Consider the following 18,325-nt stretch of genomic DNA (forward strand, 5'->3'; position numbering starts at 1 on the left):
AAAGCTGGAAACTGAAGATAAAAGTGAAGTGTAAACTAAAAACGATTAAAAAAAAATAAACTCATCCTAAAATAGTCCCGGACGTGCTTTCGTTTCCATTCGAGAGCTCTCAGAAATCCGCTTTTCCTCAACACAGCCTTAGGGCTGCTTGTTGCCTGGCAACAATCAACGCTACGAGCTTTCCAACGTGGGACTGCCGCGCGACGCGACGTCAAGTAAGAGTAAACGGTCAACACCACATCCGGTTACCGTCTTAACAATAAAAGTATAACTGGTAAATATTGCTGGCAAGATTCACAACAGAGCCGAAAGACGTGGCGCTAATCTGCATATTTATATAATAAAACCGGTCATGTTAGCATGATTAAGATTTTTGTTTCCACAATACGGGTTTTAGTTTGCATTCAAACTTTATTTTGAGAGGTCAGCGTTTGTGCATCCGGCAAATATGGCTAGCTTGTTAAGTGGGGGTTGCTGTTTTCTGTTGAACGTGACGAGATTCCAGCACAAACCCGAGATTACCGCCGCTGGTGGGATGTCTGGCTGAAACACCGGAAAACCGACTCTAGGGAAAGACCACTGACACTTGTAATTGTTTTTATTATAAATACCGGGTCTTGAGTAGCTAAGGTTTGAGCTAACGTTAGCTTCACGGTAACGGTTTAACGGTCCGTCAAACATGTCGGAGGAGGTGAGTCTGTACGACCTGCTGAACCTATCCATCGGGACCCCCCAGAAGTCCTCCGTGAACTTCGGCGCCCTCCACTCGCTGCTCCTCGCCATGCTGAAACAGCTGAATCTCCGGGAGGTGAAGACCCGGTGGAGGGACTCCTCTCCGGGTTATTGGAGCCCTGATCTCACGGCGGCAGAGAAGGAGGTTCAGGTGGAGGTTCAGCCGGACACAGACTTCCAGAATCGGGCAGCGACTCCCTCATGCCCGGGCCCGGTCCCCGACCAGCTGAACCTCCTTTCCCGCATCCAGACATGTGAGGACGGCCTCTCTAAGGTGAAGTACTCAAAGACCACCTTAAAGAAAAACCACCTGTGATCACTGAGAAATACATCAGAATCTGTATGATGATATACAATCAGTGGAAGATTAAATATAAATTCATACACTTCATACATTTAAATGGAGAAACCTTGTGCTCGATGACACTGTGTTCATAAACAAAACAAAATAATAAAACAGAAATATTCCTTCACCTGAAGTTAAATGAGCAGGAAGGCAAAGTCACCCACTCAGTGGCTCTGATTCACTCTTAAACAAACCAGTTATCGTTCGTCATGTGTCATCCCAACCACCTGAACACAGAGTTTTCGAAGTAAAGAAAGGTTTGGTGCCCGTTTCCAATAAATCAAATTACCGAGGTTGACCTCAGTGACCTCACAACCAATGGCCACCCAGTAATAACCATGGTTCCCACAGTGTGCTGGGCACCAGTGTAACACCCATAACCTGCAGTCACTGTCCTGTGTTTGATGAATTGTTAGAAATTACTGTCTGCTTAAAAAACAACAGTTCCTCAGTTTATGCTCCTTTTCTGGCAGTGCTGAGAACGCAACTTTATTAACATCTGCAGCGTGGACGTGTAACAGTGATTAACAGGCAGTATGATGTGGTGACACCACACTACTGTCGTGGTCTGCCTGTTGGTACCATGTATTAAACAATCATCACATTTTTGCGCTCTGGGCCGCTTTAACTGCGCTGACACCTGTAAACGTGCGTGCGCCTGATTTCTTTGGTGGTTTTGTCGCCTTTTTTGCATCTTAAAAAGAAAGAAATCCTTGTTTTTCGAGACACCGAACATCAGTGCCAATGCTGTTGCCTGATGTGGTGGGTGATGCAGTAATGTTCAGAGACGAGCTAAAAGACTACATTTGTTTGTTTTTAGTGAATAGGTATTGTTTTCCTGCACAAAGTGAGAATAAAGAAACAATAAAGCGTCAGTAAAGACGACACACTGTAGATAACTATATGACGCTGCCCCTGACCGTGGCCCAGCGACTTCTTCTCTTCTTCCATGTCTGGCTTGCAGTGGTGAACATTTCAGCATATTACTAAGCCGCTGATGATAGAGCAGAGCACAATGGGAGATGGGCGCCACCCTGACATCTCAAATGACCCCGGAGTGTCCCCGTTCAGGTTTCTGCAGAGCTGCCGCCGGCAGATGAGCACATACATCATCATCAGGCCGCCCAGCAACATTTTGATCTTAAAAACGTCATGCAGCGTGGAGGACGTTAAAGGTCGGAGGTGTTTGTGGTTCACACGTTGCTGCCTCCCCCTTCCCCTCCTCCTCCGCCTTGCACTCTCCTCTCTGCGTGATAGGGGGTAATTAGTCCCCTGCAGAGATGCCTCTGGTTGTCAGGGGATGAATAGCTCTCAGGTGAAGAGCGGGACACCGAGCAGGTGCACGGAGGTGCGGCTGAATCATTCATGTCCTCTGTGGGCTCGGCCCGGGTCAGCTGCTGTTTCTGCTGGCGCGCCCTCTTCATCCGGCTGCATGACCTCAGTGTGTTCTCCATGTGAAAGGCCGGACGGCAGGCATCACCCATTAATCTGACAGACAGCTGTTTACCTGAACATGGCTTTTGGTGCATCGGGGTTGGGGGGGGTTCTAGTTAATGAGTGACTGATCTGAACGAGGCTGGAGTGTAACCAGAACACAGACGGAGGTCGGAGCCCTCACAGAACTGTTCCGCCATGTTGGCGAGTCTTTTTCCTAAATCAGTTTGAGAGACATCAGCAGGTTCTCGTTATTTAGAGAAGCGGTTATGAATATTTTGGATATGCAAGTGATAGGACTTCATCTAATGATGATTTCATAATGTTCTCAATTTACTGATTGAGTTTTTGCTTTCTGAACATTTTGGTTGTGCTGAGTTAAAGGCCGCCACCAGCCATAACATAGACTGTAGATAAATGATGGACAAAGCTAATGTGACCTGCTGGTTTTGGTCTCATTTTTGCCAGAAGAGACCATATTTGTTCCAGAGCGAGCAGCGTGGGAGACTGCACAGGAGCATCACACTGACTTGGATACCTGCTGATCAGTGCTCGGTAACATCCAATTAAAATCCTCAAATTTCACCCAAACTGGAGCTCAGACTTGTTGGACTGCACAGCAGCCTTGTTAGCCAAAAGTCATCCCAGAAAGCAGCGAATCAGAGTCTGTGTTTTATACCAAAGCATGAGCGTTGTAAAGCTGAGCAGGTAGCTTTGGTGCTGAAAGCGAACCAAGCAGCGGGAGAGTTTTCCCAAAGCGTAATGAAGAATCCGGATTAGCTGTATGGGAATGTGATTTGTTTTAAAGTGTTCGAACCGTCCCGATGACCCCGGACACAAGGTGAGGCTGCACTCATTAACCAGCTCTGAGTCACTGAGGCCCGAGCCGTGGGGGGTCGCCATGCATCACTCGGCACATTTGACACAAGTTAAACAGCAGCTCGCACACAGCTCAGGAATTTCCTTTGCTTCGGCGTGAAAGGACAGATCGAACCGTGTCCGTTTGCTCTGCAACACACCTCACGCCACCCCCACAGGAAGTGTAAATGACCCGCAGGTCAAAGAGCCGATCATCAACCCAACGCACTTCACGCTACATCCATCAAATTAAATTAAAAAAATAACAACATCAGAGCACATCAGCTTCCCTATTCTGATGATTTCTCTCATTATTGGACAATTATTGTACTACAGCAGTTATTTCATAATGTACGTCACTGCCACACATGGACATCCACAGAAAATGAGTCCAGCATCTTGTACCACTAACCCAGGCATCAGCAACCGCTGCTGTGACAGCGCCAGTATTCATCCAGATCATCCATAATCTATATCTAATCCATACATCAGCACAAATCGCAGGACCAGATGCGAGATAAGAAAGAAAAACCAGTTTTAAAAATCTCCCAGATCAGTGAAACAGCAGAACAGACACGCCCCCACCCACACATCTGACTTCCTGTGACAACTCCTCTGCCAATCGGTGAGCAGAAAACCACCAGGCGTCACCTTTTACACACCTCCAGGATGAGAAGCAGTTTTTTTGTAGTGAAAATGTGCGGCGTACTGATTCGAAGCTGTGTGCTGTGTCTGCAGTCGACGAGGCTGATCCTGGACCTGAACGAGCAGAACGAGCGTCTGAAGGAGCAGATGGAGGAGCTCTGGCAGCAACACGAGGTCGGGCCGTGCACAGCGAAACACACCGCAAACACCACGACCGATCAAACAGCACAAAGAAATAACACTGAAACGTTTTCAAATGATTACAGTCAATTAGAGCAAAAACAAAAAATCACAAACGCTGGGACAGATTCTGTCACCTGCACCGATTCCAAGCTGCTCTGATGAAGCTCCACGTACGGACGCTGCTGACCACAAACCAGATGGTCCCGCTCCTCTTCAGCCCGCAGGACCATCTGGAGTGAGATCGGGCCAAATTCATTAAACATTTTTAATTATGTTTAATTTTTCAAACTTATTCTATGAAACTCTGATCCAGGTTTTATGGAAGTGCTTCTACTTTCAATAATCAGAAATCAAACAGTCAGTCAGAAAACTCAAAGAGCCTGATATACTTTATTTCTACTTTATACTTATTTAGATATACTTTATTTACTACAGAAGTAATATTAGACACATCTTATAACGGCATCACTCAAATAAACAAAATGAAACATTTTAATGTGGTAAAACATGACACACAATAAAGGAGCCCAGTTTAACAGAAAAAATGAAATACGCAGAATAATAAAGCTCCATAAACAAAAAGTAGAATAGAAACCTGCAACTAGAAATAAAACAATAAATAGAAACTGTCAGAAAAAAAGTTCTGGTCTGACTGGATAGATTTATGAATCTGAACCACAGAAAGTTTCTCTGCTGTCCAAAAGTCTCAGTCAATGTTCAGCTGAAGAAAAGAGCTCATCATCATAGCAAATATTTCATGTATGTTTGACTTTTAGTGGCTCTGCAGGGAAACACGCTGATTCTGAGCCACGCCGTATTTTCAGCGTCTTCTCGCCCTCAGGCCTCGGCGATGGAGCTCAGCTGATGCTGGATGTGGATTCGTGGGATGTTCTGATCTCTCCCTCTGTCCTGTGTTCAGATGGTCGGTGACGCTTTGGGGACGGCCGCTCGGGTGGAGAGCTGCTGCCACCGTGTGGACGCTCTGGAGGAAACTGTGGTGAGGGTTTGTCTGAGGGGAGGATGTGACACTGTTTAAACTGTTGGCTACTGGCTTCTGTGTAATAATGTAATTCTGACAGTTTAATGAGGACATGCCCAAACCTCGTGATTTCACTGTTGTTACAGAAATCTCTGAGGGACGCAGTTCTACCCGGCAACAGAGAGGGCGAGACAGAAAAATTCCAGAAGGTGAGAAAGAAACAGAAACTTGTGTTTCATCAGAAACAGACGAGCTTACAGCCAGATGTTTAGAGTCCTAAAGTTATTTTAGTGTCAAGGAAAGCAGCCGTGTTTGTGTGCAGAGCCGAGCTGAGGCCTCAGCAGGTGATTATTTATCAAGAAACAAGAGGCAACAAGCCAAACAGGCGGATGTGACATGAAATTTTGCTTTTAAAGAAGGTTCTTTAATCAAATTTAGATTAAGTTGGGGCAGATGTTCATGGGAATCTGATCTCTTTGGCATCAAAGAGAAAAAAATAAAAATCCCAGCTCTGCTGTTTTTATTCGAACCATCCATATCACACGTCTCTGTTTTGGGGTTAATTTGATCTTCACCCGTCTGTTTATTATTGAAGAACCTCTGCGGCTCACTCCCAGCTCCATGTTTTTATGCTTGGCCTCTGCTTTGTGTGATTAAGAGGTTCATAATAATCCTTCTTAATCTCACCCGAGCTTTGGTGCAGCTCCAGAGTTTTCCCTGAAACAAGCTCTTTTAGCTCCACTCCCACTAAATCAGCTTGATTCTGATTGGCTGCCCTTCCCTGCTGTGTTCCTGACCAGCGGTATGGATTCGAGTACAGTGTTGATATTTGTCTGCAGTTTCAGAGTGTTTGTCTCGGACTTCCTCACAGGAGCCTGGAGATTCAGGGGTCGATAATCAGCTCGTGGCAGCCAAACAAACCTCCTCGCCTTCCGGCAGTGACCTCACCGAACCTCCTCAAAGCAGCACACCTCCCTCCTCCCACCCCAACAAGGTCACCGTTGGACCAGCAGCTCCAAGTTCTCCAAATAAATCCGAGTGCTCTTCGGTCCAGTCAGGGCCGCCTCCACAGGCTGGTGTTAAAGCAGACTCTGCTGGTAAACCTCCAGCTTCAGATTCCAACTGCTCCACACCATCCACAGAGGCAGTGGAGGCCCTGAGGAGTGTGAGCCATCTGCAGGAGAGGCTCGTCCAGGTGGAAGCTCACGTAGCGGTGTTAGAGAAAGGAAAGGCAGACCAGAGTCAGCTGGCTCAGCTCAGAGAGCTCATCGCCACCAAAGGTGACGCCATACAAGCTGTTAGAAAGTCTCTCATGAACACAGCTCTCATTTAAAGTGTTCAGATCACAGTGTGAGATCTGAAGTCATAGCATGAAGAATATATTAGAGCTGCACCAACCTTTGATTTTATTTTATCTTTCTTAAATGTTTTTACAAATTATTTTGTTTAAAAATGTCTTAGCCTCCCAAAAATCTATCAGCAGAATGTGAAGAAACAGCTGCTATGAGTTTGTGCCCGAAACATCTGTTGTTGTGTGGCCACACTTGTGTGTAATGCCTAATTGTACCACAAGGTGGTGCAGTCTTTCTTTAACCTAGTACGTCAGCGAGAGCACTTCTTGAGGGAGCGGGTATAAAGAACACACACATCCCAAAAATGTAACACCCCTCCTGGTAAAACACTGCCCCCAGTGGTAAAAGTTCAAGTAAACTTTTATAGGTATTTACAGTAATTACTGTAATTTATCCTGTAACTATTATTTGTACATATTACAGCTCAAACTTCATGGAATGAATGAGAATTTCAGCACTTTTAGAGCATCTGATTTCTGCTCCCAGACTGCGATGCTGATGTTATGTTGAACATTTAGGTTCCCATGGAGACGCGTTCAGTAACCTGATGGATCAGCTAAATGAGCAGAGAGGTTTGATAGACCGCCTGATGAGCGACCGAGGAAAGGTGAGTAAGAACCAACCGGAACAACCCTCTCCTCCTCAAACATCAACACAAACGCTGCCGTGTCACTTCCTGTCTGTCTGCTCTGATGGTTAAATTTGTCCGTCTGAAGCTGGACGCCTTGGAGGACATGCTCATGAGCCTGATGAGCCCACACAAAGAAAGCGCCTCCGAGGTAACTATCGAGAGGGCGGAGTTACAAGTGTCAGAGAGGGCGGAGTCAGAAGCTTCAGAGAGGGCGGAGTCAGAAGCTTCAGAGAGGGCGGAGTCAGAAGCTTCGGAGAGGGCGGAGTCAGAAGCTTCGGAGAGGGCGGAGCCAGAAGTGTCAGAGAGGGTGAAGTCAAAGGCAGATTCAGAGAGGCTGGAGCAAAAGGAAGCTTCGGAGAGGGCGGAGTCAGAGGTTTGCAGAAGAGTGGGTTCAGACAGCGAAGGTTACCGAGAGCTCAGAGAGCAAATATCCCACCTCAGGTAAAGACACACAGGAGGGAGAGCCAGTTTTACATCACCCGACAGAAGTTTTAAAAGGAGCCCTGACCATGAATATACATATACAGCTTCCTGTAGTAACACCAGCTCAGCTATTTTAAGCTCGCTTTAACTGTTTAGAGAAAAAATGGCAAATTTAGGAGAAAAAAGTTTGAAAAATTTCGAAGTCTTGGCTTGAAGCTGAGGGCAGTGAGAGAAGCGTGAACGTGATGTAACTGAGGATGTTACTCAAACTGCCCCTGCAACACGAAGGCAGTCGCAGCTACGGAGGCGAGAGGATCTGTGTATGCGTTTAACTCTGGCCCCGCCCACTTCGCATCACCAGCAGTTATTTCGTCCTTTGCAGCCGGAGTTGTTAAATGTCAGTGTCCTTTAAGACCGAGTTCATCAGCCAAGAGCTCCTGAACCAGCACTCCTGCAGCGCCTCGAGGCGACTGTTGTTGGGATTTGGAGCTTTATAAATAAAACAGATTTTTTTACAGCCTAAACGAGGGCGGTGTTGTGGTGACAACGATGATGGCGCCTGACAGAAACTAGACCTAAAACTGTTATTTTATAATGAATTCACAAGAATTCACCGACTTTGTTATCAGGTCGGTTTCATGTTCACGTGTAAACACGATCAGTCTTTCCTGTCACAGCACTAGTGGGATGCAGTTTGTAGCATCATTGCGTGCATTTCTGGCCACTTCTTCTTCTGACATCATTTTTTGAGCTGCCTGGAAGAGAATGATCCAACTTGCAGAGAGAAACTCGTTAAACGCGCTGAATCAGGGCTCCTTTTAGTCTTTCGAAACTTGTCAGGAGTTTTATTCACCCGGGTCACTTTAGTCGTTGTGCTTTCATGATGGCGCCCTCGTGTCCAGGACGCGTGTGCAGTGGCTGGAGGAGGACGTGAAGCAGACTCAGTGTGAGGAGAAAGCGGCAGACCAACAGCTACAACGTCAGGTCAGGCAGGAAGTGCTGAAGCTCAGGAGGCAAACTGGCGCCACCTACAGGGAGGGAACGGAACAGCAGCACACGTGTAAATAGCGAAGTCATAATTTAGGAGTTTTGTTATGCTTGGCACATTTGGAAAAAACAATCAGAAAAAATATCAGAAAAGTTGTTTGTTTTGGTCAAGGAGCCGCGTCTTTAGTTTTCGGTGTCAGGTGTTTACCTGTAGGTGGCGTCTGTTTCCTGAATGTCATGCAGGAGACATCATGTAGATTTCCACACTGTAAAAAAAGTCTCGAATGACATTGTGAGTCTGAAAACATTCCAGACAAAGCACGAGCAGAGGAAACAGAGAAACAGTCAAAGATGCCCTGGTGTTTCAGGCGACATGCATCAGCCTAATCTCAGTTCTTTGCCCTCCGACCTCAGCTGGACGACCTGCGGGGAACGCTGGAGGACACAATCTTGTCCTTCACATCTCAGCTGTCCACGAGTCTATGCGATGAGGCCGTGCAGGCGGAGAGTGGTGGTCCGAGCGTCCGTCAGAGCGAAGAGTGGTCAGCTCTGAATGCCAGAACAACAAACATTGGAGAGAAGCTCAGCTTTCTGTTCGAGCACTACCAGCAGCTGCAGGACGCGGTGAACAGACTGATCCAGCAGCAGGGCGGAGCCAGAGAAGGGCCGCCGCAGGACCGAGAGGCAAGCCAGAGCAGGGTGAAGCTAGGGAACATTTCAGATCTGCACGCTGGGTTTAAGAGAGTGCTGAAAACACCTGACTTTGATTTTTACCTTTTAAGGTCACGTCCAAGCTGCTCCTACCTTGGCTGCTGTTTTTAGATCTCTCCATAACTCACAGTCTAAGTACTGTAGGTGGCTAAAAATCTCACAACTTTCCTCATGATGTTCTTCCTCAGACACCACAGGAAGTTCTAGCTGGCTCTTCCTGGTGGACAGATTCGTGACGCTCAACACTGTGAGCGATGCGGTCCTCACCTGAGATGCCGTAAACTGCAGATTGTTGCAGACGCATCAAAAGTCTGCAGGGTTTGAGGTTTTTGATGAAACCGCAGAGCGTGCAGGGTACGAGGTCTGGATGGACTGCCAGGAAGTGATCTAAAAATAGCAGCAGTGGTGGAAGTGGCCCAGAGGTGCTCCAGGAGATGATGTTAAAGGGGAGGTCAAAGTCCTGGAACCTCGTCTGGAAACTAAACGTCACTGCTCCGATATACACAGAATACACCGGGGTTAAGCTGTCTGCAGGAAGATCTCTGATTCCTTCTGTGTGTGTGTGTGTGTGTGTGTGTGTGTGTGTGTGTGTGTGTGTGTGTGTCAGAACGTGGAGCTGGTGAACGGCGTGCAGCAGGCGATGCTGCAGCTTCAGGCCGACTGTAAGAAGCTAAACGAGACGATGAGATCGCTGCACGAAGACAGCAAACGCAAGCAGAGACACATCGAGGTAAAACATGCAGCGCGTTCCTCGTCGCACGTCATTCAGTCTCAGCTACCACAGCATCACACAACAGGAAAAAAACGATGGCGTTATTTTTGTGCCACTATTATGAGCGCACTTAAAAAACATTTGCAGGTGCAAGTGTTGCATTTTGAGGAGAAATTTTGAGCAAAGAAAAGCTAAATTTGAGTGAACAAAATTCATTCCTGCGTGCAAAAGATGTATTTCAGTGTTTGCTATTATCCACACACACACACACACACACACACACACACACACACACACACAGCAGCCCCTCTCGCTCAGTTTTTGCGCTCGCTCGCAATGTGTCGCTCGTGCTCTCAACATTTCTGCCCGTGCGCGCTCAACTCTTTCTCTACACCGTTATATTTGTGCCACAAAACCAGCCAATCACAGACTTGGATGCACAAAAATCTGATTGGTTGTTTTGGTCTCCAATCAGCTCAAAATGACGAAATGCAATATCCCAGAATCCATGTCGTCCAGAACTCAAGCGAGGCAGTGGCAGAGTTTGAAATATTACTCTGTCTGGGTCACAAAATAAACTTTAAGATATGTCTGGACGACATGGATTCTGGGATATTGCATTTCGTCATTTTGAGCTGATTGGAGACCAAAACAACCAATCAGATTTTTGTGCATCCAAGTCTGTGATTGGCTGGTTTTGTGGCACAAATATAACGGTGTAGAAAACCAGCATCTTAATATGAACTGTGATGACACTTTTTACTTTTAATTGAAGGTGTAAATGCACCAAAAAGAAACCAGTGTGAGACCACGCTGTTACTTACTGCTCCACTCAAACGTCTCCACCAGAACAAACCGCAGAGGTAGGAGGTGCTGCGCCGTGTGCGACACGTGACGGCAAGAAAGAGTTCTTGAAACAGTCATTTAAGATTCAAACTGCAGGTTGCTCCCGAAACTGCTTTTATCCAAAGAGTTTTTCATCCGTACATATTTTGTCTTTATTGTCATTCTTCTAAAAATGTAAAAGTTGAATTGAACAGCTGAGGAGACGAGCTGACGGACTCTCGTCTCTGCAGGAGCTCTACAAGACGACGGAGGAGCTGGAGGTGAACAAGGCCGACAAGCAGATGGTCGAGAGTGAAATCGTGAGTTGGCTCATTTTAACCTCCCACCTGTGGGAGGAGTCAGACTCACCTGCTTTAGTTTCAGATGTTTGGGTGTGATCATTTCCCGGTTTTGTTTAATGTCAATGTGTGCAATATGGAGCTGAAACGTGAGGGTCCTGTGCAAAATATACGCATGATTAACTCAGAGACTATTGCTCAGTTTTCTATGGCTCTGACCAACACTGCCTTCTGCGAAATTAACTGGGATACAGCTACACCGGTTAATGATCTCGCTAACTCCTTCATCGCCACCTGTACTTCTATTTTAGACACTGTGGCTCCCTTAAAGACCAAACGCCTTAAACCATTCCGTCAACCATGGATGAATGACTATACTCGTACCCTCCGACGTGAATGCCGCCAAGCGGAGAGGAGATGGAAGAAAGACAAACTCCAGATCTCCTTTGACATTCTCCACAATTGTCCGAAGAAATATCAGAAGGCTGTTAAAACTGCAAAAGCCTCCTTCCTTTCGGAGATCATTGCGACTAATAGTCATAAGCCGCAGGTCCTTTTTGGCATTTTTAATTCGTTAATAAATCCACTCTCCACTCAGACCGAGACCTCCCAAGCTTTATGTGAAAAATTCCTAAACTATTTTTCAGATAAAACTATAGCACTAAGATCCACATATCTACCCATTGAGGACACATCTTTAACATCCGAACCCTCGTCGGTACTAGAACAGTTTGAATTTGTTTCCTTTCCGACCCTTAAGGAAATAATAGCTCAAACGAAAAATTCCAATTCCCGTCATGATGTGCTCCCTTCTCGCATTATCAAAAACGCCCTGAATATTGTAGGACCCTGGATTTTACTTATAATGAATTCATCACTACTATCAGGCTGCATCCCTGCCGTGTTCAAACATGCAGTTATCCAACCTGTAATCAAGAAAAGTAATCTTGATCCTAATGTCCTCTCAAACTATAGGCCGGTATCGAAACTCCCTTTTATGGCTAAAGTCTTAGAGAAAATTGTTCTCAAGCAATTGCAATCTTTCTTAGAGGCAAATGGAATCAATGAAAAATTCCAATCTGGTTTTAAACCTCACCACAGTACCGAGACAGCTTTACTGAGAGTTTTTAACGATCTCCTCGTAACTGTTGATACAGGGCGCCCTGTGGTTTTAGTTCTTTTAGACTTGTCCTCTGCTTTTGATACGGTCGACCATGATATTCTCCTTTCAAGACTTGAACATGTAGTTGGCCTTAAAGGCAAAGTACTCTCATGGTTTAAATCATACCTATCCGAGCGGTTTTTCTCTGTCTCTATGGGAAATCACTCCTCTTCCCCCGCACCCCTTCGTTGCGGTGTTCCCCAGGGGTCTGTGTTAAGTCCCACGTTGTTCTCTCTCTATCTGTTACCCCTGGGAAAAATCTTTAGAAATCACAATATCTCTTTTCACTGCTATGCGGATGATATCCAAATCTATTTCCCTTTGGATTTGGATCTTCAATCCCCGCTATTGCCGTTGCTTAATTGTCTGTGTGACGTCAGAGACTGACTACTGCATAATTCGCTCACCCTCAATGAAAACAAAACAGAAATCATCGTCTTTGGTAGCCACATGCCGTTGAAACAGCTTTCGGAGACTTTAGGTTCCTATGCCAGCCACTTATCGCCCACTGTCAGAAATCTCGGAGTAATGCTGGACAGCTCCCTCAAATTAGATAAGCAAGTGGCTGCAGTGGTAAAAACCAGCTTCTACCAACTACGCCAAATTTCGAAGGCAATGCCTTACCTACGACATAAAGACCTTGAAAGGCTCATTCATGCTTTTATAACCTCTAGACTGGACTACTGTAATTCTCTTTACTTTGGCCTCCAACTCTCTCTTATTCAACGCCTACAATTAGTCCAGAATGCCGCAGCACGCCTTTTAAGCGGCGCTAGAAGACAGGATCATATTACTCCCATTCTAGCTGACCTCCACTGGCTTCCTGTCAAATACCGTATTGTTTTTAAAATTCTTTTATATACTTTTAAAATCTTAAATAACTTGGCACCCAGTTATTTGATTGACCTTCTTAATCTATATATCCCTACAAGGGCACTCAGATCCTCTAATCAGGGGCTTCTAATGCAACCAATGTCTCGATTAAAGACGAAGGGGGATCGGGCCTTTGCTTTCGCTGCACCAAAACTCTGGAACAGCCTACCGGTTGATGTCCGTGTGTCGGAAACTATCCAATCTTTTAAATCTCGGTTAAAAACCCATCTATTTAAGCTCGCTTTTCAAACTACTTAGCTTAATTTTCCCTGATTCATGCCTGTTCTTATATTATTATTTTATAATTTTATTCTTTGTTAACTGTTTTCTCCTGTTGTAAATTGCAAGTATGGTTCGTTTGTGAAGCACTTTGTTGTACTTGTGACTTTTAAATGTGCTATAGAAATAAAATTGAAATTGAATTGAAATTGATCTGTCCCTCCATTTCACTGCAGGGCAACCTGCATGTGGCGAATAAAGGATTGATTGATTGATTGATTGATTGATTGATTGATTGAGACGTGTGTGAGGCGACTGTTTCAGGACACCTGTCGGCCTCCGCCTTCTCGCCGTTGACCTCCCGATTCTCCCTCTGTGCCCGTAGAGAGCAGACAAATCGGCCCTGGAGGGGAAAGTGAGCCGGCTGCAGCTCGACTCGGTGACGGAGCAGCTGAGCGGGATGTTCCACGAGCTGCTGAACAAGGTGACGAGTCAGGAGCAGGACTGGCACAAACTCATGGGCAAGCTCTCCACCGAGATGGAGTGTAAGGTAGGAGAGCCACGCCTGCAAACTCAAACTGATCCGAGATCAGAGGGAAGGGTAATGGGTTTAAATTTAAAAACATATTTTGTCTTTAAATCGTGACGACGTCTCTGCTACAGCTGTGACAGAAGCTGCAGTATTGGAGATTTTACGCTTCGGTCATAACAGGCTGATCCGGGGCGTCACATGTGTGATGTAGGGTTTTCAAATTAACACCACAGGAGCATCTGTTAAAGATCTCAGACTGTGTCTATATGTCAGCTTGGGTCTCAGACTCCGCCTCTCTGGGAACCATCTCCCCTCACCACACTCCCTGCTGGTGGCTGATGCCCTCAGACGTTGGTGTGTTGGTGGTTCTTGGTGTCTGGGGCTGGGCGCTCATGTATGTACCGACTCACTCCTGGTGGCTGATTGGCGGGGCCTGGCGCCTGTGGCCCGGCTGGGCCCCTTCCAGGGGGTGGGGTGCCCTCAGGCCTCTGGGCCTGAAGCTCAGTCCTCTCTGGCTCAGCTCACTGCTGGCAGAGCCCGCGGGCACGTCACTGCAACACCTCTGGCCTCTGCTCCGTGGCTGCTGGGTGACCTCTTGTTTGGGGCTCTCCTCAGCTCTTCCCAGGAGGGTGGCACGGTTGCCCCCCTGGTGGTCCTCCTTGGGTCCTTGTACTCTGGGGGCCTCTGGATGTCTGGGGCCTGGATCTCCTCCATACCTGGTTCATGCCCTGGGGGACGGGGCTATGGCTCCCCACACTCCCTAGCAGATCGTTGCATGGAAAACCTTTGGAATACAAGCGTGCTGATCCACACAGGTGTTCGCAGACACAAACTACACCTTTCTTGGCTGCTGCCTCAAAGCACATTGTGCGCTGCACTCTAAAAAGTAATTCAGAGGCTTTTAGTAAACATCACTATAAATATAAGTTAGATGAGCCTGATCAAATCTATGAATATCCTTTTAGTAATTATTTGAGTTTGATAAGTTGAAATAAATGTCTAAAACATTAACGTATGTGTTTGTGTTAAATTAAGGTATTTATTTACATTTATCTCAGACAAAAAATTCAGTATGTGGTTCACAGAATACCTTCTTTACATGTGCTTAATATTTTTGTTTAACATTTAATCAAAATATTTGAGAAATATGTATCTATACTCATCAGTATCTTGTACTAAAATCATTAATTATTCAAATCAATATTATTTATTGTCAGCAACTACAACTGAAAAGTAAAACATGATAACGTAGAGTAATTGAGTACCATGAGCCTTTTCCATTGTTTCATTCATTGTGTTTTTTAAATACTCTGAGCGTTTGTGTTTGCGCTCCTGGTTTGACATTCATCCTTCAGGTATGTGAGGCTTTGAGCTGAAAGGGGAAAGGCTCTTGTCTTTTTAGTGCTTGTTTATTTTGATTTTTTGCCATGTTTATGAAAATTAAATTTTGTTTGGAAAAATGTCTAACATGTGGTCATCTTTCATACATGTATTATGAAAAACACAACTACATATTAGTTTGTCTGGTTTTTCAGACTTAGACTACCAGTGAAATACAATAACATTCATATTTGAATATTTGAATCTTGTAATCAGAAGGTTGCCAGTTCGAGCCCCGGCACCAACAGTCTCGGTCGCCTACTGGTGGTGGTCAGAGGGCCCGGTGGCGCCAGTGTCCGGCAGCCTCGCCTCTGTCAGTGCGGCCCAGGGCGGCTGTGGCTACAGTGTAGCTTGTGAATGTGTGGATGTAGTGTGAAGCACTTTGGGGTCCATAGGGACAAAGTAAAGCGCTGTACAAATACAGGCCAGTTACCATATTTAATATTAAGTACAATTTTGATCACGTTCAGTTTACAATATGAAGTAAATGGAACAAAACTTTGGATTAACTGACATCTATATTTACAGTTACATGACCAAGCATGTCAGTGTTATTTACTCAATTTTTTCATGTTTGTGTAAAACTACAATTATTCATTTCAACTTAATATGTTTAAGCTTTAGTTATTCAATTGATCAAGTATATTGAACAGGTTTGACCGGTTTCCAATCTACTCAATATTTTTAAGTGTAAAAGTGTTGCCTCAAAAATTTTAAGTAAATGTCAGTGTCCATCTTGCACAATAACATGTAATATTTAGTATCTACTGTTAGCTACTGTTAGCTACTGTTAGCTAGTTTATTGTGATGGTGCTGTATTTATTAAGATAAGATAACTTTATTAATCCCTCGGGTGGGTTCCTCTGGGAAATTCGGTTTCCAAAAGCACAGCACCGACAGAAGTTACAGAGTAACAGAATATTATACACACACACACACACACACACACACACACACATATAAATACAGAGACATATATAAATAAAATATACGAAGGGGATAAATAGAATAAATAGGAATAAAAATAAAAATACAAGTGAATTGCACATTTCAAGTATGGAGTCTATTGCACCGTTGACTATTAACAAAAGTATTGCACAGTGAGGTGAAGAGGCACTACAGCGTAGTTGTTCCCCCCTCCTTTGTCCTCCTGTCTCCCCTCCCTTATTATGTTGCTCTTTGTTGTTTGTTTTCTCTTCTGGTTTTTTTTCTCCATACAGGTGATCCAGCTGTTTTGTTTCTTTTTCTTTCTTCCCCCTTTCTCACCGTCTCTTCTCTCCTCTGGTTTTCTTTCTCTCCCTCTCTTTCTTTCATTCTTTCTCCCTGTCCTATCCCCCAGTCATGTCTGTCCCGTCTGTAACAACTGAAAATAAAATAAAATAAATACATAATTATAATAAAGGTCAATCAAATGGACCAATATGGCAAGGCCATGATGATCCACTTGGTAAAGTAAATCCTCTTGGCATCTTTCTTGGCCTTCAGACAACGATTCTGACGGCTAAAGATCCAAACGGGACAAAAAAAAAGATCTGAATCTCAGTGACCTCAAAGTCAAGGTGTTGTTGTTTTTATTAAGAAAACCAAAAGAAGGTGGAAATATTTTTATAATTTACTGGAAACTATGAATGCTAGAAGTTTTCTAGAATTGATTTTAAAATAAGAGTCATGGTTCTGATCTGATGGTTCTGATCTGGTCCCTCTGCAGCTGAACCGGATCGAGCTGGACTCTGTGAAGAAGCAGCTGGAGGATCGCTGGAGGAGCATCCACGAGAAGCTGCAGGCTCAGGCGGCGCCGGAGTACGAGGACGCCGCCGGGATCAGGAAGTGAGAACACTGCACTCTTACACGCAGTACAGCTCACGATCACAGGTGCTTCCAGGAGATCCAATCAGGAGAAAGAGGGCTTTTAGGGAGGGGCTAACAGAGATAGGATGAATTGAAGGATTATTTTGACCTGTCAGTCACGCACAGCTGCTCTGACAGACGATATATGTCCCTAACATTATTATTATTGTTAACATTATTGGCTTTGGTCTGAATGTCATTTGTTGCTAAATGTTCCATAATTAGCGTCTGACTGAAACATCTGCAGACAGTGTTTGTTCAGATTTCGTCTGAATCAGACACGTGAGGTAACAAAGAAGGAGGAGCATTTTTTATGAATGTCTTCAGAACATTTTAAATATGTGCAGCAGGTGAAGGGCTGAGAAGCACTGAAGATTTGTTCTTGTGTTTATTTCCAGACAGCTCGTGGAGAGATTCCACTGCCTCTCCTGCGACCGGCCCATCGTGAAGCACACGCCCGGACCGTGAGTGAACGCCTCTCACAGAGTACGTGACCCAAACCTCTGAGCTGCTGTCTGAACTCCTCCCTTCTCCTACATTTGTACCTTTTCTTTGAGGGTTAAAGGCATCTGGTGACGCTGCCCTCGTTTCCTGCATTCCCCTCGCACAAGTCCATCCGGCCGTTCACCGTTTACACCATGGAGCAGTTACGCCAGCACTACCGGAGGTGAGTTACCTGCACACACATGGTGAGGCTCCTCAGTGTCTTCTGTTCTGATGAGCCCCTGTCACCGCCTCAGCCAGCAGCCAGGCACCAACCGCTGCAGGTACGAGGCAGCTAAGGCGTGCAGGAGCAGGGAGCGGCTTCAGAGGAGCCGCGTCACCGCGTGCAGGCAGATAGAGAGCGTAGAGATGCAGGGACGGCCGCAGCACGGCGATGGCACGAACACAGCGCAAGGCCAGCAGTGAGTCAGGGCAGGGGTGGAGCTTAAAGTCTGCGGTTGCTACAGGGTTAACGTGGAAAGAGCAAGACTGTAATTTCATGCGTTCACTCGATCACTGAGTTTGAACCTCAGTGCTGCCGTTACCGTTCTGCAGCGTTTCTGAGGTGAAGCTACAGAAAATCAGCACGTACATGATGATGACGTCATTAGAGGTCAGTGAGCAGATCTGTGATTTCTGTGTTGATCACCGTTCCATTTCTCTGTCCTCACGCCTCGGGCAGCGAGCGCATATCTGAGCTGACGGATTACG

General features: G+C 45.6%; 1 protein-coding gene and 1 long non-coding RNA gene across 8 annotated transcripts in view; one reads left to right on the forward strand and one right to left on the reverse strand.

The window, feature by feature from the left end:
* The first annotated feature begins 225 nt into the window (after positions 1-225).
* The window catches only part of LOC146712029 (uncharacterized), a 19,563-nt gene continuing 1,463 nt past the window's right edge, over positions 226-18,325 (forward strand). The window contains exons 1-17 of one of the 7 annotated variants that reach the window (XM_085455136.1): positions 227-1,006; positions 4,109-4,189; positions 5,118-5,195; positions 5,324-5,386; positions 6,049-6,457; positions 7,048-7,136; positions 7,246-7,601; positions 8,486-8,567; positions 8,985-9,269; positions 9,889-10,011; positions 11,070-11,138; positions 13,757-13,921; positions 16,992-17,110; positions 17,530-17,595; positions 17,697-17,798; positions 17,872-18,036; positions 18,297-18,325. The exon at positions 18,297-18,325 is cut by the window's right edge and continues 119 nt beyond it. In XM_085455136.1, coding sequence (XP_085311262.1) covers positions 680-1,006; positions 4,109-4,189; positions 5,118-5,195; positions 5,324-5,386; positions 6,049-6,457; positions 7,048-7,136; positions 7,246-7,601; positions 8,486-8,567; positions 8,985-9,269; positions 9,889-10,011; positions 11,070-11,138; positions 13,757-13,921; positions 16,992-17,110; positions 17,530-17,595; positions 17,697-17,798; positions 17,872-18,036; positions 18,297-18,325 — 2,608 coding nt within the window. In that variant the 5' untranslated portion in view covers positions 227-679. Of the gene's footprint in view, positions 1,007-4,108; positions 4,190-5,117; positions 5,196-5,323; positions 5,387-6,048; positions 6,458-7,047; positions 7,137-7,245; positions 7,602-8,485; positions 8,568-8,984; positions 9,270-9,888; positions 10,012-11,069; positions 11,139-13,756; positions 13,922-16,991; positions 17,111-17,529; positions 17,596-17,696; positions 17,799-17,871; positions 18,037-18,296 lie in introns of all 7 variants that reach the window. The other 6 variants (XM_085455137.1, XM_085455138.1, XM_085455140.1 and 3 more) reach the window with 6 other exon arrangements.
* LOC146712030 (uncharacterized) lies at positions 856-1,383 on the reverse strand. Its single transcript, XR_014920236.1, has 2 exons — positions 1,207-1,383; positions 856-1,026 (listed from the first exon to the last, which is right to left on the reverse strand). It is a non-coding gene; the product is annotated as an uncharacterized LOC146712030 (long non-coding RNA).

This window comes from Copadichromis virginalis, linkage group LG4 (genome assembly GCF_057382275.1).
Source record: "Copadichromis virginalis isolate Kocher_CV1m ecotype Utaka linkage group LG4, C_Virginalis_male_GT1.1, whole genome shotgun sequence".
In the NCBI taxonomy this organism is placed as follows: Eukaryota; Metazoa; Chordata; class Actinopteri; order Cichliformes; family Cichlidae; genus Copadichromis; species Copadichromis virginalis.